At 38.3% G+C, this 27,064-nt stretch overlaps 1 protein-coding gene across 1 annotated transcript; it reads right to left on the reverse strand.

Moving 5' to 3' along the window:
• Nucleotides 1-270: 270 nt before the first annotated feature.
• On the reverse strand, nt 271-13,839 carry LOC147871838 (uncharacterized). Its single transcript, XM_087359907.1, has 2 exons — nt 13,383-13,839; nt 271-613 (listed from the first exon to the last, which is right to left on the reverse strand). The coding sequence occupies exons 1-2, from the start codon at nt 13,671-13,673 to the stop codon at nt 524-526; spliced, it is 381 nt and encodes a 126-aa protein (XP_087216033.1). The 5' UTR covers nt 13,674-13,839; the 3' UTR covers nt 271-523.
• Between the last annotated feature and the right edge of the window lie 13,225 nt (nt 13,840-27,064).

Raw genomic sequence — 27,064 nt, forward strand, 5'->3', positions numbered from 1 at the left:
AATTTACAATAAATGTATAAACAATTATAATTACAACAAAATGCATTACAGATTCTTAAAAGTCCTTATTTACTGATCATTTTACATATAAGTTACATTACCCTTACTCTTACCATTCCCGAGGAATGAAAGTTTAAATATGTCTCGGCTGATATGCCGAATCACCCTTCCGTATAGACGAATTTACGTCATTAAAGTACACGTTCCTTCTCAACATGGCAACGCTGGAGACAGATGGCCCCAAGCAAAATGGCGAAGCGATCTCCCCCCCCCCTTTCGGTAAGCTGACTTCGTGATTCATGTGCGCAGAGCAGGTTACCTTAACACGTGTTCCAACAACTCTGAGCTCTGCCGGCCCTGGGATCAAATCTGCCTGAAAATTAAGAAACATGTACACGGCCTAACAAAGCAGAAGACCACCATTTGTAATTTGAACACTTTACGAAAATTATTGTATAATATATATACCTCGTGCGCCTGACTGCTGCGACCGTGGGTTCGAGTCCCACTCAAGGCCGATCACTCATGCAAGGAGTTTCGAAATGTAAGTAGACCAACTTTGGCAGGACCGAAGGGACTTAGGACAGCGAAATGATGACGGGTAGGCCACGATCTTGCGATTCATGGAAAATAATGTAAACAAATTGACCCTTGTGAGTTTTCAGCGAACCCTCTGAAACACGAAGTAGTTTTGTAGATATTTAAGAATCCAGTTAATACTTCAAAGAAAATACCAAACATCACCACTAGTTCAAGCCTCCCCCCCCAAAAAAAAATAAATGCACAGATATAACAGCTACTTTAACGTTCTTGACGAATTCATACGTACAAGAGAGAGAGAAAATAACCCAGGAGTGAACAGAATGTCTCACATTTAATTATCCGTCAGGCTGCCTGTTAAAGGACGTGATGCAGCTACTAACCAGTGAAATGTAAATGGCTACTGATATAACTGTTAATGTCAGTTACCAGTTCCTGTTATTTAAATAACAGCAGCAAACTGGTTACTGGTAATTCAGCTGCCGACCTCAGCTACTGTTCAGTGAAACGTGATCGGTACCTCCACTAACAGCTACCTGGCAGATACCAGTTCCACTAATTCAGAATGGTGCTGCAAATAACCAGTTATTGGAAAGTGCAGCTACTAACCACTGAAATGTAAATGGCTTCTGATATAACTGTTATTGTCAGTTATCAGTTCCTGTTATTTAAATAACAGCAGGAAACTGGTTGCTGGTAATTCAGCTGCCGACCTCAGCTACTGTTCAGTGAAAAGATATCGGGATCTCCACTAACAGCGACATGGCAGTTATCAGTTCCACTAATTTAAACAGTTGCTGCAAATATCCAGTTATTGGAATGTGCAGCTACTAACCAGTGAAATGTAAATTGCTACTGATATAACTGTTAATGTCAGTTACCAGTTCCTGTTATTTAAATAACAGCAGCAAACTGGTTGCTGGTAATTCAGCTGCCGACCTCAGCTACTGTTCAGTGAAACGTGATCGGGATCTCCACTAACAGCGACATGGCAGTTATCAGTTCCACTAATTCAGAGAGTTGCTGCAAATAACCAGTTATTGGAAAGTGCAGCTACTAACCAGTGAAATGTAAATTCAATTCAATTCAATTCAATTTAATTAATTTATTTACGTGTTTGCCAACAGCAAGAAGCCAATAACAGGCAAACACTGATAATATATACAATAATAGTGAAATAATAATGGATAATAGTAAACAAACGGATTAACTAAACTTATACATGTACAGTATTAAATGTAACTGCCAAGTACAGACAAACCCAAAATAGAAACAATATTAACACAGAGCAAAAAATGAAGGCATATAAGTAAAAACAAATAATCCACCTAGGGAACACTAATATAAATGTACATCGTTAAAGAAATACAAAAAAGCAGATAACGAAGCTAGATCATTTCCCTTGTTGAGAACGATCGCTCAAGGGAGACAATGTTTATGCTAAATACGTCCAAAGATTTACATACGTCATTTGCAGCGATGACGCACCTGGCTGAAGGACTATGTCGTAGTGCACTGCTCACACTAAAAGTAGAAAATTCTCTTATTTGCCTCGCCGGCACACGTAAACCAACAGCGTCCATAATGGAATGGCAATTTATTTTGCCCTTAAATACATTAATAAGAAATAACGCATCGAGATGTCGTCGTCTGGAATAAAGTATTCTAAAATTTAATGTAATTAAAATCAATTCATATTTACATGTAATATTAAACTGAAAAAACCGGTAATTGCACAAACTGGCAAATTTTCTTTAGATATTTTCTAGTTTATTAGAATCTGTCTGTGTAAGATTATTCCAAACGACCGAGGCATACTCAAGCTTTGACCTAATTAAAGCATTATATAAAACAACAAGGCTGTCTAAAGAGGAAAAATTATAAGTAATGAAACGAATAAGCCCTAAGGTCCTTAGTGCCTGTGTATGAACAAAATTTACATGGCAATTAAAGTATAGCTTAGTGTCTAACAAGACACCAAGATCTTTTATACAATCAGTACGGGAAATTCAAATATCTACATCGTAACGTCTTAATGAAATTTAATGAGATATTGGAGCTTATAGAAGCTGGCCTTTTCTTTGAACTAAAACGGTGTTATAAAATTATAATTGCAACCACATTGGAACTGCCTACATTTTGTGAGGACTGAAGCATCGACACACTTACACACCTACAAGACCGGGTGTAGACCAAATTATCGATGATAGTTCGGATGGTATCATTGATATCTGTATTACATCGCGAGACCTTGTTTGATTTACACACGGAAAAGTTGTGATGAAACGATGCTGAGGTCGTGTCACCATAGATCGATTTCAAAGCGATTTATCCATGGCACGGTTCGATACAGTAAGATGATGATAGAGACAGGAAACACTCGCTTTCTATGAGACTACACGGCGCAATACCCTGAGGGCTGTCATATTTATACTCGCGGCAGTGACAATCTTAAATATCACTTATTCAAGAATTATCCTGCAGGTAACCGGTGGACAGGCACAGATTCTATTTCTTTGCTTATACGTGGTTTATTTAACAAGTATCACCAGCCTGGGCTGTGCAACAACGAATAATAAGGACTTTTAAAGAATAAAGAATTGTAAATTATGTGGAAAGAAGCGGAATTTTCCTTGAGGTTGTGAGGTAAAGCACAAAATATTTTAGTGTGGATAGCTAACCGATATCCGCGCCGAGGTTTAAATCTGGGACATCCGAAATACAAATGAAAATGGCTAACCATCAGGTGACGACGTTCGACCAAGTGTTGAAATGCAATTTGGTACAAGAGCGTTTATCGTTTGATCACATGTGTTCATAATATCAACAGCTATAATCGCGATTACAAGAAACACATAAACCTATAAAGACTTCGTCGACCCACCGTCCGCATTTGCAGAAGGGAATATTCTTTCTTGCCTGAAAATATAATGCGTCATTAAGACATTCTGACATTGATTTTTACAGTCTCGCAGCATAAAGAATGAGTCTTCCAGCATCTTCACTCACAGTGTCATTACGCCGAGACCGTCACGGTAGCTTCCAATTCCAGGCTTTTGGGCATAAACAAAGAGAATAAGACAGAAACACTGAGTTGCGTGATGCTGCGAGGGATCTGAAAGACGTTTCCTATGACGTGACTGAATCTACGAGGCAGAGCCCTCCTTGAAACCGATGGTTCATTTTCGTGTTCAAAAGAACCTGCAAATCTTTAAAGCCATAACCTATTGTTGTGGACATTCTGTATTCATTATCTATGTAGGGGTATATCATCAGAAGCCCTATTAATTGTGGCTCAAAAACCCAAATGGACAACAAGTTCATCAATTTCGTGAAATTGTTTTATTTCACATAAACGTGTCTTGTCCATATCAAATGCGTGTTGAACTCATCTCCATCATTATTTAAGTACTTTAGATCATCTATGACTCGAACTTACAAGTGGTATATCCTCCAGGCTTACATCCATACCACATGGTTAATGTATATTCATTTTAAATTGCTGGTGGTGTAAAACTGAACGAAAATTACTTACCCAGCGTAATAATTCTGATACTCGTGTTCTGTCAAAAACATAACTGATGTGTCATTGTACAATATAACAATGAACTGAAGCAGATAATACGTATTTTGTATTTGGCTGCTGGAGACATGCAATTTTGAAATACTTTTTTTTTCAGAAGCTTCATACTTGTACTCTTTACCTGGCATTAATAAAAACAAGTCGAGACATACGAGATAAGCCGAGCTTGTAGAAATGTAGAAAATGAGAATTTCATACAAGTTTTCTATCGTAAACCTGAAAGGAATAGGCATAGATGGAAGGATAAACACAAATTTATTCCAAATAAGTAGAATATAAGGGCGTGGTCCAGATTCACATGTTTCTGTAAAGGAGCCAGTGGCGGACTCTTGTAAGCACGATAATAAAGAGTTTGGTTCCATAAAAGTAGAGATGCTTCTTCACCAGCTGAGCGACTATTAACTTCACAAAGACCGCGTTCCATGAAGTTAGGATTCTGATAGTGCAAAAAACAGTTTGTGAAAATTGACTCAATAGGCACTAACTTTATACGTTTTTGGGCTAGACCTAACAGAACATAAAGCAATGTTTGTACGCTGAAACCTTGATTTATATGCAATATCCATTTACATGCCCATCAGAGGGTCCGTTCCTTCTAGGAGGAACCATTCACCTGCAGTAATTTACCTTCCCTGTCAACCTATGCAATAAGACGTATTAATACTACGCTGTACTTTGCAAGGCCGTGAATCATTGCAATGGACCGTCTTTCTGCTCGTGCCTCAGCTGCGTTCTGCAATTTGTCTTTGTGACAACTTATTTCTTCGACCACAGAGGAATCACGCTCGCGGTTAAAGGCGTGCGTGGATTTGGACTACTAAGACACTGAGATCATGGATTCGAATCCCACTAGAGGACCAGATCACGTTTACCTCTTACTGTGTCGTACTGATCATGTGTAGGAATGGTGCTGCAGTGAAAGAGATCTCAGTATGAATTCCTACCAAATGTTTATCAAGACTACTTTTCCTTTATTGTCACGATAAGACGAGACTATGACTCTTCGAAACTTTATATACTCTTGATTTCTATAATTATCAATAATTTTTATATGCGTAATGTTATTTGCAGTTATATAACATAAAAATTAATTAATGTATGCCACGACTGATATGTTGCACTTAATAGTAAACTTATTATATAATTATATAGATGAGAAAATATGACATAAATGTAATAATTTTCATGCATCGGAAACTATAATAATAATACAAATGATACATGCTACACAAAGCACTGAAAATAAAGCTACATAGTATATCCAAAAATATCCAGATATAACGGAAATTAAAATTAACGAATAACCAATACAACAAAACACATACAACTAATTAAAATGCATACACTTGGGGTAAACAAAAAAAGAATTCCAAACATCAGCAAGACTACGATTAAACAGATAATTTAAAAAAGGCTATAAATTAGAATGTATTATATATTTATAAGAAACAGAACAGAATAATTTAAATTGGTAGTCTTGATTTATTTGATGAACTGCGTCTTTCTGAGCAACTTTAATTCTGCACTATATTATTTTAACTTACAAACTGCTTAGGCTAAAATAAAATTAATTTATATATTACAGTGCTCGTGATATTTCACACGGCAATAGATATACAGTGTATTGATAAGTGTAGTGGGACATAGACTAAATCATTGATCCAGCACCTTTATAATCTCCTAACAAAAAATAATTTGTAATCTAGAGAAACATTTCTGCTACAAAATGGAGTATTCTGGAGTGCATAGCCTTTACAACATAATACTGAATACACATGAATAATGTTTCATATTGAGCGTATTCTCTCATCTCTTAATTTTTAAAATTGCGTAACTTAGATGTGTGAATATTAATTTGTCATTAATATTACTTCCGCAATATGAAATAATTTTATCACGGCTATCACAGAATCAAATTATTTTCTTCCTCGTCAGTAATACACTTTTCAGTTTTATAAACTTAGTACGTCAGAAGACAAAACCTTGCTGATAATGTACATTTACTACGTGGATTTCGAGCGGAGAAGACCAAAGATTAAAACTCGAAATTTGTATTTATAAAAATAATAACTTACCTTGTGAAACAATACGATTTTTTAAGTCTGAAGATTGTAACGACAGTATCTTTTAAAGTGGCACGTAATTTGAACTTCTTCCACACTTTTGTTTGTAATATGCCGTGTTTTGGAAGCCAGGTCCTGCTGCCTTCACCAGGTAAGGAGTAAAGCTTGCACCCGTATCCACCAGATGAGCATCCAGGGACAGAGATAAACTACGCTCACTTATTTGATGGCGGAAGCACAGCCTGGCTTCCGAAACGTTGTGCTTTATAAGAAAACGAGACATGAAAAAAGTTCAACAGATTCGTCCACAACGTATTTCATTTATCCTACTGCCTGAGGGCAAAAAAAGTTTAATAAATGTACAATTCTAAAACGCGTCATAGTATCATAATGACGTAATTATGGGACTATTCAGTGATTTAAATAATTGTCTATAAGTAATGAAATATCGTAATCTGAAAGAAGACATTTGTACATTTGGATTACCACTTCTTATAATAAAATAATTACATTATAAGGAACACAACATTGACATTTACGATCTGTTACTTACATTCCTATTACATACCACATTATGTGATACTTTGTCCATGCTACAGCTTAGTTTACTTCTCGTATTAAATATCACAAACACTACAGAAGCATGTATGTAATTAGAACAGAAGAAGGAAAATTACAACACCGTAGCGAGTCAACTCTGATACAGTCTTTGAAGAAATATACACTAATTTTCCGGGTTGTAGTTGCAGACAATCCACAAGTGAAAAGCAAGGAAGTGGAGTAAACAATTAAGTGAACAGCACAAATATTAGAATATGTGAAGAGGTAAAGAGGGCACAAGACGAATACTATTTCACATAATTAGTGACTGATATGTACAAGAGTGCAGAGAACAAGTTGGAGTTAAACAGCAAAAGCCATCTAAAGTTGCATCAGCAAGACAACAACGACACCCTTCAGTAGAAACCAATAGAGGGGTTATATTGAGTGACAGATGTTCACAAACATTTCCAAACTGCTCTCGTGTCCAGTTTGCATAAGTGTGTTGGGTTTCGATAACATACGAAAAACAATTCAATTATATACTGAACCATAAGGCTGAGAATAAGTTAGTCAACAACGACAAAGACTGGACAACTTAATCTGGTCAAAATCTTAATAAGCTGCGAGTCATTTTTAAGAATTATTTAGAACGTCACTGAGAACTGTGTTAAAAATTATTTATTTAAATGTTGTAAAACGTAACTATAAGAATATCAAGACTTATAACTCTACCTCATCCAGTAGGTTCATGATCATAATGTATTCATTGGTTACGACTCAGAAACTCTAATAAAATATAATTTAAAACAGCCTATATCTTAAAAGTCTCCTGTTATATATGCGTGTGTGCGACCGAATTACTCAGAGTTGCAGAGAAAGCAATATTTTTTAAAACTATATAACATTAGGCTTCTCGTAAATACCAAATGAGACGAGTAAGATTATTTGGTGTACTTACAGGATATGTTATTAACTATAATAATAACGTATTCTTATTGACTAGTGTGAATAAATTGAAAATATACACATAAAAGAGTCTTTCTGTACCTCTGTTGACTTACACCACGTTTAACTCTGATCAGCTCATACGAAAGTCGTATACAAAGTATTACACAAGTTTCACTCGCCGAAAATAAATCTAATAAGAGTGAAACTTTCTCACATAATTACCTTCCATCCCAGTGGCTTCAAGGCATCGAGAAAGCACAAAGAATTTCTTGTCGGTAAAGCGGATGTCTCGCCTCTCAATGCCACTTAACAACTTGCCTTATCAACAAAGTTGGTTTTCCTATCGAAAAACCGCGTTTCTGTTCAGAGTATAGTCTCCGTACACATAGTTCAAAACTTTGTGAATTTTTCCGACTGACTGACTTCCGTCAACAGAAACACGATTATACAAGCTTACAACGCGTATCACTATTATATGCCATTTTAAGTCTAACTTATTGGGAGACATTTGCCTAGATATCTTGTAACACTGTATCAAAAGCGGGAATATTAAATCTGAGTGTGTCGGAAATGTCGTTTTCCTTGCGGGAATGACTTAAAAATTGCGTGGGAGAACAATATTTCTATTATCTTATTGTAGAAGGAATAATTTTTTATAAAATCTTCAGGTTATGAAGGAAACACACTAATATTTCCGATATAAGTTAAATTGATTCCTCAAAGAAAAATACAGGAACGTCTGACTGAAAAATGCAAATTTTAAATAAGAAAATATTTTAATCCGTGCTCACTGTTTCATAATATATATTGTATAATGAACACAAGAAACACAGGATAAGTTTAAGAATAGTTAAACATAAATACTGTATTTTTTACTAATGTAGAATCAGATATTTATGAATAATTATTTTAAAGTCTATTGAATAAAAATTTTCTTGGATAATATCCAAGAAAATTTTTATTAAATTGACTCTTCACCATCGTCAAGAAGTTTTAGATTTGATATATTTTAAAGTCTGTTCAGGCAAACCTTTAAGTATAAAACAACAGCATACACGTAGGTTGATAGCATATTCAGGAAAATCTATCGACACGTTTTCAAGTATTATTTACGTTTAGGTCAAAAATGTAAGGAATTCAACTAGCGCCGATTTGCATATTAAAACAGAAATACTGGATGGGTCTTAGGGAATACCGCCAAGTTTTTAGCGCAGAGGAGCCTAGTTACACACATAGAAGCAATAAAGTACATTATTTGACGTAGGAGGTTTGTGTTAAAACAGTACGGCAATGTTCTATTTCACTTCTGCACAAGTCATGAAGAAAGTATAAAATAACTTAAAAACGTCTCCGGAAAACCGTGATGTTAATGACAAAACTTTCACTATGACTTCTCGAATGGAAAACTTCAGTCCCTTAACGTAGCAAAATAACAACTGACCCAGGAATCACGTACTACAGGGAGTTTGATGGCTAAAAGGACCGCTTGAAGTTCTTACAAATTTGGCAGTTATCATTTATTAAATTCCTCGTTGAACAAAAGCATAAATACGCAGATATGAAACGAGCGGTAAACTGGAAGAAGATATGTACAAAGAACGCCAGAAAACAACGTAAAGGAAGGAAGAGTGGGGAAATGAAGAACGCGTAATAATAAGGAGGCGGTTAAGAAATACAGAGAGATAGAACGATAGAGATAAATTATATTTAGATAGATAAGTATATACGTATATAGGCAATGCGACAGATAGAAATACAAAACAAAATAAAGAATTAAAACAAATAAAGAGAAAGAAGGTAACTATAGCTCTTTTTTCAGAAATGGGCGCATTGAAGTTATTATTTATATATTATGAATCTGTCAGTGCAACCAGAAATACTTCTTTCCAAAAAAGGGGTATCTACAGGCACTCATTCCACGAAATGACCGTCAAGTGTGCTTACATTAAGAAGAAATGGCCCCAGACACAACCCACGGTTCATATTTATTCTTCACAACCAAGTCACGTCCGGGAGACTTCAATATAAATCGATAGAGGTCCCCGAGATAATGTTTCTCGAAGGTGCCGAAAGTGGCATGCTCAGTAGGAAAAGGAGGGCCTTGGCGATTGACGTTAACGGCTCCGAAGTATTACGAGTTGCAACAATTTGCCCTGACATCGCCGAACAAACCCCACAATAACACGAAGGCCTTGCGCGGAAGACGAGGGTAACATGAAAAACGGACCATGCGACACTTCTCTGCAGCATCAGGGACATTTAATTTATTTGTATCCTGGGTTTACGGATATAACAAGAAATTAAATTGTGATACAAAAATCGTGCCATATTAAATGTTATGCGAGTAAAAAGAACTTAAACTAATTTTATGTTTACAAAGTGGAATCACTCAGACTTAAATTCTTAGTCTGGAACCTCCCATTATTAGTAACCTCTAAACAGCGAAGATTTTATGGGCCCTGAACTAAGGATTTGGTAAGCTGTATCAGTGACACACACTCAGAGGAGTTAGAAAGACGTAAAAATGCTATCTGTAGACCCAAGAAATCCCTTATAGCTTGTTGGACTGTTGCTGAATAAACTTTATATTTTTGTGTGCCAGTAACATTCGTTATTTGCGTGTAAATCTGAAACGTCAGGATGTATCACGGAAATGCAGCCATTTCTAAGCTTGAGCAGAGGACAGCTGAAATAAACATTCCACGTTGTGGCTATGTACCTGAATATTAAGGGGCAAATCTCGTAGTTTCGGGGCTCTGAGGACTTTTCTCAGAAATCAGAGTTATTAAGAACGGGCTTCTCTTAACGCCAGTTTAATCAAGATCAATGTTTTGACAGGCTACAAATTAGACTTGAGGAGTTGTGGATGCTCAACTGATGAAGGAATTACACTTTTGTGGAGCTATAAGTCTATCATCGCTTCCATAGAAGTCCATCACAGGCCTTATGCTGAGCCAAATTATTCTACTCAATTACGTTTATGATCAATTTTAATATTATCCTGTACTCTACGTTTATATCATCCAAGCTACCTTTTCCGTTGAGGTTTCATGGCCAAACTTTTGTCCCCATTATTCATTTCCAAAATGCGTAATAGAAACCCCAATCGCCTTTTTTAATTTTTGCCCTAACAACAAAAGCAGGAGAGCAGCTACAATTTATGAAACGCCTCGTTTTGTAATTTTTACTATCCTTCTATTACACTGTATACTATTACACATTATATTTTTATATTATATTTTATATGAACTTGTGTGTATGTACATTTTCTTTCACAACTTCTATTCACAAAATTGACTTAAGTCGAATTTACATTATCATCCATATTACATAAATTGCCCTGATTTAAAGATTTTGTTTTGCGTGTTCCTTCTCTCCATGTCTTTTGCTTCTGACTAGGTCTTACTTTGTAACTGGCCTTCCGGGTGTTAAGTCAGCACGAACAAAATAAAAAAAATCAATCTAATACATTCTGCTTATGAGGCAGAAATATTTGGGTTTTCGCTTTTTATTACGATCCAATATCTTCGATTGTATATAAGTTAATATATTCTGGCAAGGAGAGACTTGATGCAGAAAATAACTAACATTTCCATTGCACATTTTTCATCATTGGCAAAACGAACATAAACCTATCATCGCAGAGATAGGAAGAGACAACTGTGTTCTGAGTATGACCGTTCACTATCAATTCCACATCATACAAGTGGCCTTTTGTGAGACTTGAAAGGCAAAGACACATTAATAAAGAAAGCTATGAATTCGTTATATTATTGGAATGTATTTTTGTTTTCAAGTAATCGCCCAGAAAACTAGGAATAATTTATACAATTAAAATAATAGGACTATTGCTTTTATGTCTATTAATAATCCGCGTATTGCAAGTTTCTTTTACTGTTAACTGGACCAGGAACAGTGTTAGGTTTCAAGAGCATTACTGATGTAAAAGAATGAATTTTAATTCGAAAACGATTATATAAAATTTCCAATTGCCGGTAATTCTAAAGGAACTGAAGTCTCATCACAGACACCTTCAATAAAATCACTATGCATGATAACTGAACATGGGAAAGGCGGGGCCAGAAGCATGTCGAGCTATTTACATTCATTCGGGATCCAATTAATCGGGCATAAATTCCAAACAAATTAACAGCATTAGTTATATATACACACCAACACTGAAAAACAAATTAATTCTTACGGAAACAATGTGAGTAAAGCTGAGGGAAAATTATTAACGGAATCAGAACTTTCAAATTTTCAGGACGGCGAGTATGAAGATAAATGTCTTTTATGTTGTTACACCGAGTAGTCTGGTACGTGCTTGCTGCCTCCATCATCAGGGCGATGAGCCCTGATGATGGACTCTGAAAAGTCGATAAACTTCTACCAGCCTACTCGACACAACAAACCTTTGTTCGTACTAAGTATCATGCGCCACGTTACAATTACACCAAAATCCAATATCGACGGGAAATATAAAAAAAGTAAGAATTTTTTCTTGATTTAATCATAAAGGTATTTGTCATTTTTACTGTGGATAATTAGTTAAGATGCAGTACGATTTAAGACAGTAAATTTATAAATCCATAAGTAATTTTAACCATAATTTTATTAAAACTTTAGTTTTTATTCACAATTTCCTAACCTAGACGATTAGAATAAATTAATAATTTGAGAGTTCGTCTGCAGACAGTTAAATACATCTACAATTTTCTCTAAACTTAGAATCAGCATGGCCTCTCGATACAAACAAAATGTAAGATTCCACTTCCTTAATTAAACGAAACACTCAGTTTTAGAGGAATACTGAAATCTTGGGCGGTACTAATTAGTCGTTCCTCTTTATAAGACAAGTATGTAAGTTTTTCTTTTCTTACTCTCACAGTTGAGAATCCCCTGACTCTATAAAATAAATGCGAATTTATATAAAGATATGTTTGTAGAAATCCATGCGTTGATTCCATAATGTTTATAGATTAGAAAAAATCCACTTGCTATTACGAATTTATTTAATCTTCAAGATGAATAACACTTCAGAAGTCTCCAGAGGTTTGGAAAAATCCAATTTACTTAAAATGCATAGGCGGAAGTCATGATTTAACAGTGTCAGACTTACCAAGTTTTCTACTTTTATATTATGGGAAACAGCATTCAAGATTTCTGCAGTAGTCTGCAATCGATCGATTGCTGTCTGTATTGATGTAAGCAGCAGACCATTATTTACGTGGACCTAAGGGTAAACGTTTCCAAAGAATCTTTCTTAGCGAACAAAACACACTGAAAGAGTCTGTCTCAGTTGTGGTCCCCAGAGGGTTATATGAGTTCCTGTCGGGATTACATGCATCTGTAACACCAACTGTCTGCTACAAGGTAAATACATTAATTAATTAATACGACGTACATGCTATTGCAATTAGCCACGTGCTTCTTACAAAACAGAGTAGTAGGCATCTTTCTGCGCGGTGGAGCGAATTCCCTTTTGAATATCAGTTGACGTTTATGTGTAAGCATATATCTGACAGACACATAGGGTAACAATATCGTTCAATGTACGAGAAACATAATCTTATTACTCCACACAAGAACAATAACACATCTACTATAAAATCTATTTAGCAATTAAAAATAAAGGTTGGGGGTGGAGAGTGCTTCGAGTTCAGTAGCTTTAAACTTAAAAGTCTCTGAGGTAATCCAAACAGTACCTCTGTCCAGGGCTCTTGTCGGACGAGGCGATACTGCCCCTCTTGCTTCCAGTTCCTGACCGCATCTTCGGCTTCCCCACCTTGTCCATCCTCCTCACCGTCTTCCTCCCTTGAGGTTACGAGGGACTGGACCCCGCACTGCCGCGGCGAGGATTCACTGACACTCCCTTCCGACACTGTTCCGCCTGCAACGCCGCTCGCCGTGGTGTCATCTCCTGCAGTGGATGAAGACGTCTGCCCAGGGGGCCCTGATGACGGCCCAGGTCCGATCCCCGTGCTGTCCACCATCATGGGGCGATGGCGTCGCAGAGCTGACGGCGGTAGCGGAGAGGACGAAGATGACGAGGAGGCAGGACCGCCGCCCCCGCCCCAACTTTCCGGGGAATGGTGGAGGTGGTGGTGAGCCGAAGAAGACCCTTCCACTTTTTCCACCTGCACACAAGAAGACAGCCAGATAAGTCTCCTGTACACTGAACTAGTTGCCAGTCATTACGCATACTTCATTCCCTAGTTTCAATTTCTTCAAGACGTATCAAATTAACAGGTTATTTCAAAAACTATGGCGTCAAAAGTAAAATTGCAGCTTAGATGCAGAGGTCTGCGTCGTGTCCAGGGTGTGGCAGTTCAAATTACGGGCTGCAGACAGGAATGTTCATATTCCTCGAATGATTTTGTGCCCTGTTTCTGTTATCATTAAGTGCTGTACAAACAACGAAATAAATTCATTCACATTAAAATATTATAACATGTTTTTAGAACGTTATAGTTTATCATCATAAATTCTGTAGCAAGAAATAAAGAAAAAATCTGGTTGTTTTCCTGGATGTTGTGCCGTATGATCTTCACACTCGCCGTCTCCTGTCTCACATCTACGTTCATCTCAGATGAACACGCTTTATTAATTTCTCCCTTTCCGACTTTCTGAAGCAAGAAGAAAGAAATGCCACATTTATGACCGAAAGATAAAAATGTAAACGTCAGAATTTGAGTGACAGGGCCTTTCGTTACACAGAAACAAAGAAACGTTGTTGAAGTGAAGATAATGGTAAATATTTACACAACTGTCTTTCCTCAATGGAATCACAGCAGTTACAACATGTAAACAAACGAAGACGACGAGAGTTTCGCCATCTCAGGGGCGTTACTGCCACCCGCAACACAACTCTGCTGGACGTAAAATCATGGATTCTTGCGACTGGATTCTGGGCCACGAAGTAACGCACTGATGGTATTGAGATAAACATGAAACTACTGTTATAGAACGAAATGACAAGTATGGAAACTGAGGCCTACTTATAACGTAACAATTACGGCGCGTTTAACAGAATTTTATCCTTGACTTTTGTGGCTGGCCGACGGATACCCCATCGTCTTACATTGGGGTTCAGAAACGCAAGAAAGTCTTCGTGTGAGGTGCCCGTTATTGTTGTGTGATTCTGATGAAAACTGGAATAAGTGAAAAACTTTTGTATAACCTCCCAATATCAAATTTCATTAGCATATTTTCAACCGTTCTGGAGTTGTTACATGCGTACAGACGGACGGGCAGCAGATCAATTTATCCCTCCGCCAATAAGATCCGTGCTATCACACTGACCGCATACTGCATTTTTGGAAAACACTCAATCAATATATTCGCCCTGAAGATGGCTACTGCCATGTTTGCTGAAACGACGCGTCTTACCCCCGAAAGCCGAAGTTTTGCAGACGTATATTATTCTAGGGTTTAAAGCATACACGCCCTTTTAAAAACAGACCTTAAAGTGGAGTCAGGAATGGAATTTTCTGAGCTTCAGGTCTTTCAAACTTTTTCCTTTCACACTTCTCACACACAAACATCAGTTACACGTCAAATAATATTTCTAGCCGAATTTTAAAGCGTGTATCGATTTACAACTTGTCGGGGTAATGTGCTAGTGAAAAGAGGATTTTACTTTCCCTTTTATCTTGCTACGTGAGATAACTGTATACGAGTTGATCTAAGTTGGAGTAAAATTGTTATCGAAATGGAAAACACGAACAGAAACATATGATCCGGGATTCGTATAAACCTGCATAACAGAGATTCGTATTACCGGCACTAATAAAAGTAACTCTCTTTCGGCTATCACACCACTGTATCTGTTATGTGCCCTTAAATAAAACAGAATCCTCAGAACACCGTAACTGAATTACTTAAAACACTTGGATCGTATCATAAATCACTTCTCGCGTGCTTCCATAACAACGCTTTGTGTATCTTATTACTCTTGTGATCGCTGGTGTGTGATGCAGTGGATATGTAGGTTTGATATTAAAAACGTCTCCTGCAGAGTTTCCGCTCATCTGCGGCATTGAATCTGCTGATATCAATCTGTAAAGTACTATGCTTTAGTACGATTTTGTAGAAAGAGGTTCATGAAAACAATGGACTAACTGCATAGCTATAAATTGTGGTTATAAAAGAAATCCTTTCTCTAACCATATTATTCTTGCTTCGAAACTTCGATCACAGATTAAAATCATTTTTGTATTAATTAATTCGTGTGCCGTAATCATTATCTCGGAAATAATGTAATATTTATTGAAGTATTATGTTGTGCCTCCCAATGTGAGGGAAGAACATATATTGTGGGTGTTTCAGAACAGGGTTTTGGCGATATTTTTACCTGAGAGGAACGAAATACCAGAAGTAATAACTATGATGCTGAGGGAAATATTAATTTGTGATCGTCGCCGAATATTATAAGAGAAAACAAAACAAGGAGGGGAATGCAGACGAGCATGTAGCACGCGTGGGGCAGAAGAGAACCGAATATGGAAATTCAGTGTGGAATCCTAAAGGAAAGAAACTATTTAAATCTGGAACAGAAACTCGATCTTATAGAAACAAAATATTAGAGAGTGACTCTTCAGAGCACGGCAATGAACAATCTATTTAAACAAAAGGCTGAAATTTCTTGGCAAACGACTATTATTTTACCAAGGAGGACTCTGTTCCATAGAATTAGAGATAGAACTATTTATCATTTTCAAAAGTCGCAGTACTGAAGTAGGTTTACGTGGGAGTGATAAAAACACGCAAAATTTCTATCCACGTTAAAAGCAAAACGACAATAAACATAGAAAATTCTACCACACAGGTAGAACTTGTCATGTTTCAATTTTATCTCTAAAAATTCAATATTGTTATGTGAAAGGTCAAAATTTCCATTCCGTTGTATTTCATTCTTAAATCCTGCCTCTTAACTCGTAATAAGGCGCCGAGAGTATGAAGATAAATTACATGTTGTACGACACTCTAGCGTGAGCGAAGAACACCGCATGGATTCGCTCAAGTATGTCTGTCTGTCTGTCTGCGTATGGAAGTTTCCAACGTGCATGATCGGGGTTCACTGTCCCTCCAGAAAGTACACCTTATGGATCTTGTTCTCAGTGACAAAACGCAGAGTTTTGAGGTCTCTGAATGACGGAGAATTCACTGCGAGTGTACTGACTGATACATACACGAGTTCATCATTAATGTACATGGAAACAGGGGGTATTATGTTCTAACCTACTCTACGCCCTCTGTTATTAGAGTAGCATTAGACATGTGATAGGTAATAGGCTCACACCAAGTGACTAACTCGCCAGGCGGATCGCCTCATACAGACTGCAGCATACGATCGATGTCTCGAACTGTGTAATAAATTAAAAACAAATTAATCCGCCTCACTCGCATTCATCGTGTGGAACAGAAACTGCTGTTTGTTAGGAACTTTGTCGGTATGGTTTACAACATGTGTGCTAGTTATGTAAATAGTATTAGGGATTAAGGAATAGTTATGTAGAGTAGCGTTAGTGAGTAGTTGTAGTAAGCAGTAGTGCTAATAGTGCTACGTATGTAAGGACTGTGGCCGTGAAAACCTAGTGTTAGGCGGCCACAGATCTCTGTATATAGTTCTAAACCAAATATATTATTTCAATATTTATTTCAACATGTGTACAAAGGGTTTGAAGGAATTACTTCTTTTAATTCACCATCTCCTTAAAATTCTCGGTGGCAAAAAGAAACCCCATTTATTTAAAATATATTCTAATATTATCCTCCTAATTTACTCCCAGGTCTTCGATGTGGCCTTGTCTGTCCAGAATTTCCAACCAAATTTTGTGCGTAATTTTTGTCTCCACTATGCGCGCTACATGAACCACCCATTTCATCTTGGATTAGATCCCAATAATGTTTTACGAAGAGTAGGCCTACAAATGATGGAGCTCCCCATTAAGCAATTTTGTCCAACCTCCTGTCACTTTATCCCTCATAGATCCGAATTTTCTCCTACATATCCTGTTCAATCTGTATTCTTCCGTTAACGTGACAGACCAAGATTCATACCCAGAGAAAACAACAGGTACAACGTCAGTTTTGTATATTTTCACGTTTGTGTATTAGACAACAGATGAAAAGGTGAATGCTCTTAATCACATTGTAATACGTATTATCCATATTAAACCTGTTTTAATTTGAATATATCCGTCTTCTGGGTTATTGCGCTGTTTTAATTTCATCATGAGTGAAATTTTAATTACTTACCATCGTTCGCAAATATGTGAACTTTCGACACAAAGTTTTGGACCTCGACGTTGGTACGGTAGATTGAACGTCGATACACTGTAGGGACGAGCAGTACTTGTAACACAGTGTGACCCGAAGAGTAACAGATTGATTGAAAACTTTTCACTACGAAGTTCAGGGAGGCCCTGACCAGGGTGCCTAAAAGGCCCAGGTCTGGGGGCGGTACCCTCCCTCTCGAAAAACTCTCGTAGTCTACGAGACGTAGGACTGAAAGTAGCAGAAGCCGTACAAAGGAGCCCTTCAATATTGAACTTCTAACTGAAAGTTGATTCCTGTCATCAGGGAGCCAGCAGTTCTGCGCCCGCCCCATCTGCATATATACGAGGGTCGCTCATTAAGTAATGCCCCACATTTTTTTCCTCACAACATATTTATTCAAGATGGCTCAAATTTAGTGACAATATAAATCAATGTTTCCTTTACACATACTATTTTTCCACATAGTCCCCATCAACTTGTACGGTTTTACGCCAGCGTGGAACAAGTGCATGCATGCCTTGCCGGTACCAGCTCTTGTCCTGTGCACGTAGCCATGTCCTCACTGCTTGAATCACGCTCTCGTCATCTTCAAATCTTGTTCCGCGGATAGCATCTTTAAGTGGCCCAAAGAGATGGAAGTCGGAGGGTGCCAGATCTGGACTGTAGGGTGGATGGGGTAGCACCGTCCAACCCAATTTGGTGATTTCTTCCCGGGTTCTCAGACTTGTGTGAGGGCGTGCATTGTCGTGCAGGAGCAAAATTTCTGCTGGATGCTTGTGAGGCCGAACTCGTCGAAAACGCTTCTTGAGGGTTTTCAGGGTCCTGATGTACGCGTCTGAATTGATGGTCGCACCTCTTGGCATCACATCCACAAGAATGACCCCATCACTGTCCCAAAAGACAGTCATCATGACTTTTCCGGCGGAGGGAGTTGTCTTGAATTTCTTCTTTCTCGGTGATTGAGGACGATGCCACTCCATTGACTGCCTTTTTGTCTCTGGCTCAAAGTGGTGTATCCAGGTTTCGTCACCTGTAATGATCCGGGACAGAAAGACCTCTCCCTCAGCATCAAAACGCTCCAACAATTCAGAAGAAATCGTTTTCCTTTGAATCCTGTGGTCTGCTGTGAGACTTCGTGGAACCCATCTTGCGCACACCTTCGAATATGCGAGAGCCTGGATAATTGCAATCACACTTCCATTGCTGACTGAAAGCTGTTGGGCCAATTGTCGAGTTGTGATGCGCCGATCCTCACGAATAATGGCATCCGCGCGGTTCAACATGTCTGGAGTGGTGGCTGTGGCAGGACGCCCAGAGCGCGGCAGATCACGGAGCTCGGTTTCTTCACTTCCTGAAGCTTTAACTCTCTTAGCCCAGCGACCAACGGTGCTCCTATCGACTGCACAGCTTCCATACACAGCACACAAACGTTTATGAATGTTCACCACCGTTTCTTTTTCAGCAACAAGGAATTCAATTACAGCTCGTTGCTTGTAACGAGAGTCGTTCACAGACGCCATTTTAACAGTTCACTACAGCTCCGCTATCGGTTGGAATCATTTGAAACTCCGTACACGAACGCGGGAAACATCAAATCTCAAGCATGTAAAAGTACACTTTTCTATCTTCATTATTGGCTGAGAAAAAAAATGTGGGGCATTACTTAATGAGCGACCCTCGTAATATTTTAACCCTTGCGATGCTACACACGAGGTTTGTCGTTGCAAAACCCTGATGTAAATTGATCAGTGAAAGAAACCTGTACCTCTGGCTCTCGAAAGTTAAAGATTTGCAACAATATTAATTTTACGCATGTTACATCTAAATTATCAACTCAGTGTTAAAATGATGAATCGTAAACACATTTTATGGCATACAGATTTATTTTTACTACGCCTAAGTTTACTGATCCTGAAATTCGTCATGATTCTCGTCTTCCGTGACTTTGGTTAGTCACCGAAGCGATTCCATTCTTGAGGATCTAATAGTCCGTCGGCTAGTCAAGAAATTGCCCACTCCTCGGCTACATTTTTATATAAATTTTTCTATACTTTAACTAAAAGGGACGAGAAAGGAATTCTGTCGAAACGTCGGTACTACTAACTATTTTTACACCGTGCTATGTGGTCCGCTGTGAAAGCCCTAACATCTCATAAGACGTGATTTGTTTCGAAACACCCTGTAATGCGCTTGTTAACATGAGGCCACTGGTAGGTTCCCCATTTTGACGACCAGTTTTCATTCTAGGCACAAAATGTAGCGCAAACTAGAAGCAATCAGCGATTACAGAGGACGTTCCGTCTAGAACAGACCTTTACAGCAGTTTGTATCGTAACATTAAGTTGTTAAACACACAAATCATGGCGCCTAACGTGTTTCGTTAAAATAAAAATAAAGAACTTTCTACTTGATTGTAACAGTAAAACAACCATAGTAAATCGAGGTTAAAAAGTTTCGCGTGTTAGGTTTTTGTGCCTGAGTTAGGACTTCAGGCCACTTTTTCACGTCCTACGTTTGAAACCATTTTGTTGTCTAACGCTAAGTCGTGTATTTGTTTGTTTGTGTGGTGACGCGCTGTGTCTGTAAGTAGGTGCGTGCGTGGAGGGTCATTTGTGACCATGAGTGCCACTTGTTACAGGCCACAGTGGTAAAGTTAGTGGGCTACGTTAACAGAGACTGTCATTACTGCTATTCCATTGTTAAGTTAAACTAATATCTTATCCTATTCCTAATTTTATTTATATATCCTCTTGTTTATATTTTAACCTTTGTATTCAGTCTTACTTTTATTTAATTCTCTCTGCCTTTGTATCATTTTTATCCCCATATCTTTCTATGTGTTCCTTTATTAGTTTTTGTCATTTTACACTGTGATGAGATATATTCATGATGTTAAATCTTAGAAAACTGTACTTTGAATCTGAAATTACTCTTCTCTTCAATCGTTTAAAAATAATTTTCTGCTATAATTATTATTGGTATATTTTACCTTTATTTTGTGTATTTTTATAACTATCTGCTTAAGAGATGTAATTAAATAGGCCTATTAATACTTGTTGAATTCACAGAAACGTTTTATGTTTATTTAGGCAAATTCTTCACAGAGAAGAAGGTTACAGATGTCCACTCATTCACTCATTCCGTCCCTTATCAATCACTTATTTTTCTTAATGTAATCAATTTCCGATTATACTGATTGTTATGCCCTTTATACATTCACGTAAACAATTCGTAAAATGTTCGTCTTATTTCTTTTTTCCTTCTTTCGCCGTGTTTGAGCGGGACAAGATTCATGTCTCTAATATTTGAATATCCTGTACAAATATGTCCACGTGGAGTAATGTTTGCAATAGTTGTCAAAGAAGCAAACAGAATCTACCCCATTAGCTAGCGGTGTCTCCCTCACTAGTCCCTGACAGATATAAACCCACTAAGAGCAGATCCGATTCTGCCAATGTTGATCTAACCCTCGAACACCGGAATGCTTCCGGCCTCTGCATTCCAAGACGATCACGGAGGGAAAATCCTATGGCATAGTTCGTTTGGCGGCTGGTGAATCCACACGGAATGCACCCCCTCACATCTTTGGGGTGATGAATGACTGACAGCAAGGAGGGGCAGAGGGGGTGCATATGGAAGGGATGTTTGTATCAGAAAACGGTCGGTAAGCCGCACTGCTGCAGATTTATTGCGTTATTTTACTCCGTATGTAATCTATAAGCTATGAAACCGCTTAAAGTAAAAAGTATTGAGTTGATCTTTTGAAGAAAGGAATGAAAGATATCATAAGATGTGTGGTGGTTTTTACCCTCACAGAAGGTAAATTTCTAGCCTTCTTTACAAGATTTTGCATAAAATAGTTTGTCAGTCATGTAGGTACACGCTGTTTCTATCCCCTTGTTCACTGACATGCAGTCGGGAGGTACCCAGTTTGAAACTCGTTCAAGTTATCTGCTCTCTTTACTGAAGTTCTCGTAATTTTTATCAGCCCTTTCAGAGCAAATTAAATAGTCCACACGCTCCTCCCTCAAATCTTTATCTATTTGCTTTTTATAATTAGAGTTCAATTTTATTTAAAGCTACGTAACTCACAAAGTCCAGACACTCTTTAAATGGTCCAAGTATTACTCACCGGTGTGTATTTGATCTCACGAAACAAGTCATGAGCAAACGGGCGGATTTTCATGAAATCTGGTATGAACATCATGCCACTGCAGTCTTTTCATATTCGCGTTGCTAAAACCAACATGGCTACGATATAAAGGCATGATGAGGTCGGAACATTACTACCGTCACTTGGTTTATTACTCTAAAGTGTGTTATGGTAAAAAGAATATGCATCTTTCAGGTACAGTTCTTGTAAAAAGTAAAATAACACATTCGTCACACTAGATCTATACTTAGCTTTCAGTTTCATTTGCGCTGTCAAAAGTTTTTACAGAGACATGTATCTCGGTATGAAATGATTTCTTAGGTTATTTAACTACGAATAAGCAACGATTGTCATATAATAACTGATCTCCTGATTGGAGATCCGCCAGAACCCACCGGAGCATTATTTCCGTTTCTTTCTACCAGATTCGCCTTCGTCAGAACTACATTTCAAAATTTTCCGTATCGCACGATCAAACCCACGCGTTCAGCCAAGCCTAACAAACAGTGGTCTTTTATCAGCAGTGGATTACATGCAATAGAGAGCAAGTATCCTTTTATCTGCATATCTGTCATAACCTGAACCATCGGCTCATTCGATTCAGTCGCACGAAAATATTCATGTTGAAACACTGAACACCGCGGCCAATCAAATGAAGGTATAAAACACGACCGCTACCTGAACGACGCGTTACTGTTTTTTCACTTGTCTTCTCACTTTACCTAAAGTTTAATATTATTAACACGTCGTTATTTTTTTTTTTGTAATCTTCTTTTGAAAATTCTACAGGTCTACTTAAAAAGAAGCCCCAAGGGTAAATATCACGAACATTTCTCTCCCTTTGGCCCCATTGAATATCCCGCCCTGTTGCTCTCACGTCAGTGATGGACTCCATATGTGACAACATTCACAATCAAAGCAAACAAAACTTTCCTCTCGCGGCACTTTGCGTGCGTGTGTGCAATTGAGTGAAACGTCAGCATGGAAATGGAGACAGCAAGTTCGTCATGCATCAGAGTGGAAGAAGGAAACGTAAATACGTGGGCAAAGGAAGAAACGAAATGGGGGGAGAATGAGATAATTACGCAGGAATAAAAACATGTGAGGGAGAAAGAATCAGGGTACAAGGAAATGTGAAGGTTGATTGAGAATTAAAAGAGAAGGCAAATGAGACGAAGGGACTGGAAAGAGGAAACGAAAGACAGAAGAAGCTTCAAAAAATAAAGAAGAAGAGAGGACAAGTAAAATAAACCATGTAAATGAAATATTTACCGATTTTTAAAAATAACAAATGAATCTTGTTCTCAAAAACTAAGATTTGTTTTTCTTCAATTAGGACTCTGTGTTTGGGAGAATGTTATACTCTGGGACCTAATGTTTGGGTATAAATTGGTTCCTACAAAGGTTAGAAACCTTTAAGCTTAAAGGTAATTGTCGTGTCTTTCCGTGTTTCGTTGTTTTCAACGCTTTTAGAAAATCACGGGTAACTTTAATTGTTTAAGAGTTATTTGGAAAGTACATTTTTCATTGGTAAACCCATACTAGAAAAACGATGTATCTTACATATTGTGGAAAGGGTTGAAATTGTATGAAAGTTTACGTCAGGTCTCAGCCTACAGCTTCTTGTGTGGAGCTCCTGAATTGTTGTTAACAGAAAGTAATCAGTTAGGTGGAATGGGATGATGTCTAGGCAGGATGGACAGTCACTGCTGATAGCGATTTCGCCTTGGCCACTCCCCACCTGATTCAGATACTAAGTGGATTGTCTTGTAGGAGTTTGGGGTGAGCTTCAACTGTTAGCCGCCCTTTTAACCCGCGCCCCATTTCAGCTGTCACTCCATCCCGGATGGTGTTACTTTATTTACTTCTCGTTTATCCGCGCATTTCCTACTTTTCCCCTTTCTTGAACTTTTCTTTTCTCCATCCACTTAATTTCGCCATTCTTTATGGATGTCTCGATCTCTTGCAGTTCACAAAAGCTTTGTGTAATAAAGGCTGCAGGACAAGGAACGAATGATAAAACGTGGGACCACGGACAGACTGTCAGAAGTTTGGGAATCTGTGACATAAGGGACGTTTTTTCCCCGTTATACACTGACGTGTTCAGGGCGTCTTCTGGAGCACGGGACATAGCCGGGATAGTCCAAATGTTGTTAAGCCAGCCTCAGAGGTTAGGATCACAGAAATGTTTGTCTCTAGTGTCATTAAAATCATACAGACATGAAAATTTTATAAAATGTAGAATGATTATAGAATGATAGTAACCACAAGAAGACCAAGATGGGACGAAGGACGAGTACCTGTAAGGAATGGCAAAGGTGTTACACAATTTACAATATATTGTTTTAGATTCGTAATGTTCGAGTTTTAATACGTAATTGAACTCCATGTCAGTTTATTTCGCTGGAAACCGCGTCACACCATGCAGTCACCAGTTGTCTTGGAATTTCCGGAAGATAAAGGCGATATATCTTTTCGAAACGTCGCTTAATAGTATATTAATCAGTCATTACCGAACCCATTCACCTTCTCATATCGCTAAATTAACTATTTTCATTCCGAGCTATCAATTAACATCAGTGTCTTTATTTTTATATTCTACATTTGGAGGACGATTCGCCAAATGTGGTAGCTCTTTCACTGTGCAGATTTTTTCTTAACTCCTTATAAATCACAGTGGTTTCTCATATTATATACCGTAAACTTTAAAATTAATTAACTGTGCATTGTTCCCGCTGATTGTATTCATCGACTTCGTATGCCTTCCGTAATAAACAGCTATTATTTTTATAAGAGTAATTAACCAGCTTATCTTTGTAAGGGAGACGCGTTGTGTTTTCATTGAATTCGGAAATGAAGATCTTCGAGATTCAAAGGGTTAATAACTTTCAGCTGTGGTAGTAATGTCTTTCAAAACTCTTCAAGAACACTCACAAACACTTTGGTTAAAAGAAACACGTGAAAGTATCAGCAACTGGTTCTGTGAAGATACAAGGGTGGTAAGACAAGATAAAAGAGGAAGTGGGGTGTGTGTTGGGGTGTGGATAGGGGCTGAGAGAAAATACGAAAATAGGAGATTTGAAGAAGAAGTGTCAGAAATCAAACAGTAGTTTGTTTACATGAAGATGAATGAGACGTGATGCAGGGGATGTGGCGGTGTGTGCTTCTAACCCAGTGTAATTCATACAAAAAAAACACAAAAGGAAGGTTTCAGTGTTATTGTGATGCTACATTCTGTATACATTAGGGATGACAAAGCTCGACCAGCCAGTGTGAATAAGAACGAAGCACTTCACCCCTTATTAAGCAACTGACTTTATAAATATATTACACTCTGTATTCTGTTTGACGACGCCTTGTTACCTGTGTTTTTTAGCTGTGTCCCGTTCTCATCATGACCTGGACTTCTTTTTGGGAGGTCCCCGGTTCAAATCTCAGTAGACTAAACATCAATCCTAATGATCTCCGTGGTGATGGAGGTGCGATCAGAAAGTTTCAAGACTGTGTCAATAGAGGGCGAACCGGATGTAGTAAGAGCTTCTGCCGCTAAGGGGTTGGGCCTACATTCATAGTGAATCAGTGTGCCAGCCGGCATCATCGAATTAGCATTTGTTTCTTAGTTACGGGCGATTTGGTAGTGCATTACACCGACCCTCCTGCGATTTCGGAATGGCGTGTGCATCAAATTTTGCCAAAGACTCGCCAAAACGGCTACGGAAACCTATGATATGCTAAAGCAAGCATTTGGGGAGTCCGCAAACTTTTGTGTGGCATTCACGTTTTAAAAATGGCCGAACCTCTGTCGATGATGACGAGCGTTCTGGACGACCATCTTCGAGCACAACGCCCGAAAATGTTACAAAGATTCGGCAGGCCATTCACGAAGATCGACGTCGTACCATCAACGACTTGTGCGACATTGTTGGGATAGGCTATGGGACCTGTCAGCTGATTCTAAAGGAAGAACTCCACATGCGACGCATCCTGTCTGAGGACCAGGAGCAGAATCGACTTCTCGTTTGTCAGGAGCTCAAAGATCTTGCAAGAACCGACCCCAACTTCCTTTCTAAGGTTTCCTCTTCCCATAGATGAAAATTTAGCTAAAGGGAAGGAGATTCGAGACGATAGAAGAGATTCAGGCAGAATCGCAGATGGTGCTTGACAGGCTGACAAAGAAAGATTTACAGGGATGCTTCCAGGCTTGGCAGCGGCGCTGGGATCGTTGTGTTCACTCCCAGCGGAACTACTTCGAGGGTGATGGATGAATTTAATACCTGAGATAAGTGTACGGGTTTTTATAGGCGCAGTCTATAAACTTTCTGATCGCACCTCGTACTAAGCGCCTCTGAAACGTCGATAAACTTCTACCTGACTACAAGGCGCAATATACCATAAGACATCTTCATACTCGCCGCCATGAGAATCTTAAATCTCACCGATCGAATTTATATTTTCTCACTAGTTATTAATCTTTATATTTCAACTAGTATTCTAAGTGTGAAAATGTACTGAAGGGTGTGATTGGCAGGACATGTAGCACGCATGGGGGGGTAGTGAAAAGTGTGTGAAAAAGAGACAGTGATGATAAGGTGATGAGTTCGTAAGCAAGACACCGGGACGTTACACGACACAAATATCTTAGCCTCTTAAACTTCTTAAGATTAATAAAAAGTGATATAATATTAAAAATAAACCAAGGGCGTCGGTTGAGGAGTAAGGTCATGTAATCTTTTCTAGAGTGAAACCAATTGGCGTTTCCTGACGCCAGCTGTGAGGAGGGAATGAAAATGAAACAGAACGAATCAGAACAGACGCTGTTGTTGGAATTTGTTAAAGAGAAGTCCTTCATTTTCTTTACTGAAAATGCTTGTAGAAATAGGAATGTTTACTTATGTTGAATTAATAATAGCGGATGAAGATGGAGGTAGACTGTTACTTCGAAACGTCGGTATG

The sequence above is a fragment of the Zootermopsis nevadensis genome, unplaced genomic scaffold (assembly GCF_977971745.1).
Source record: "Zootermopsis nevadensis isolate Lab colony 2312 unplaced genomic scaffold, Znev_1.0 Znev_ptg000037l, whole genome shotgun sequence".
Taxonomy (NCBI): Eukaryota; Metazoa; Arthropoda; class Insecta; order Blattodea; family Termopsidae; genus Zootermopsis; species Zootermopsis nevadensis.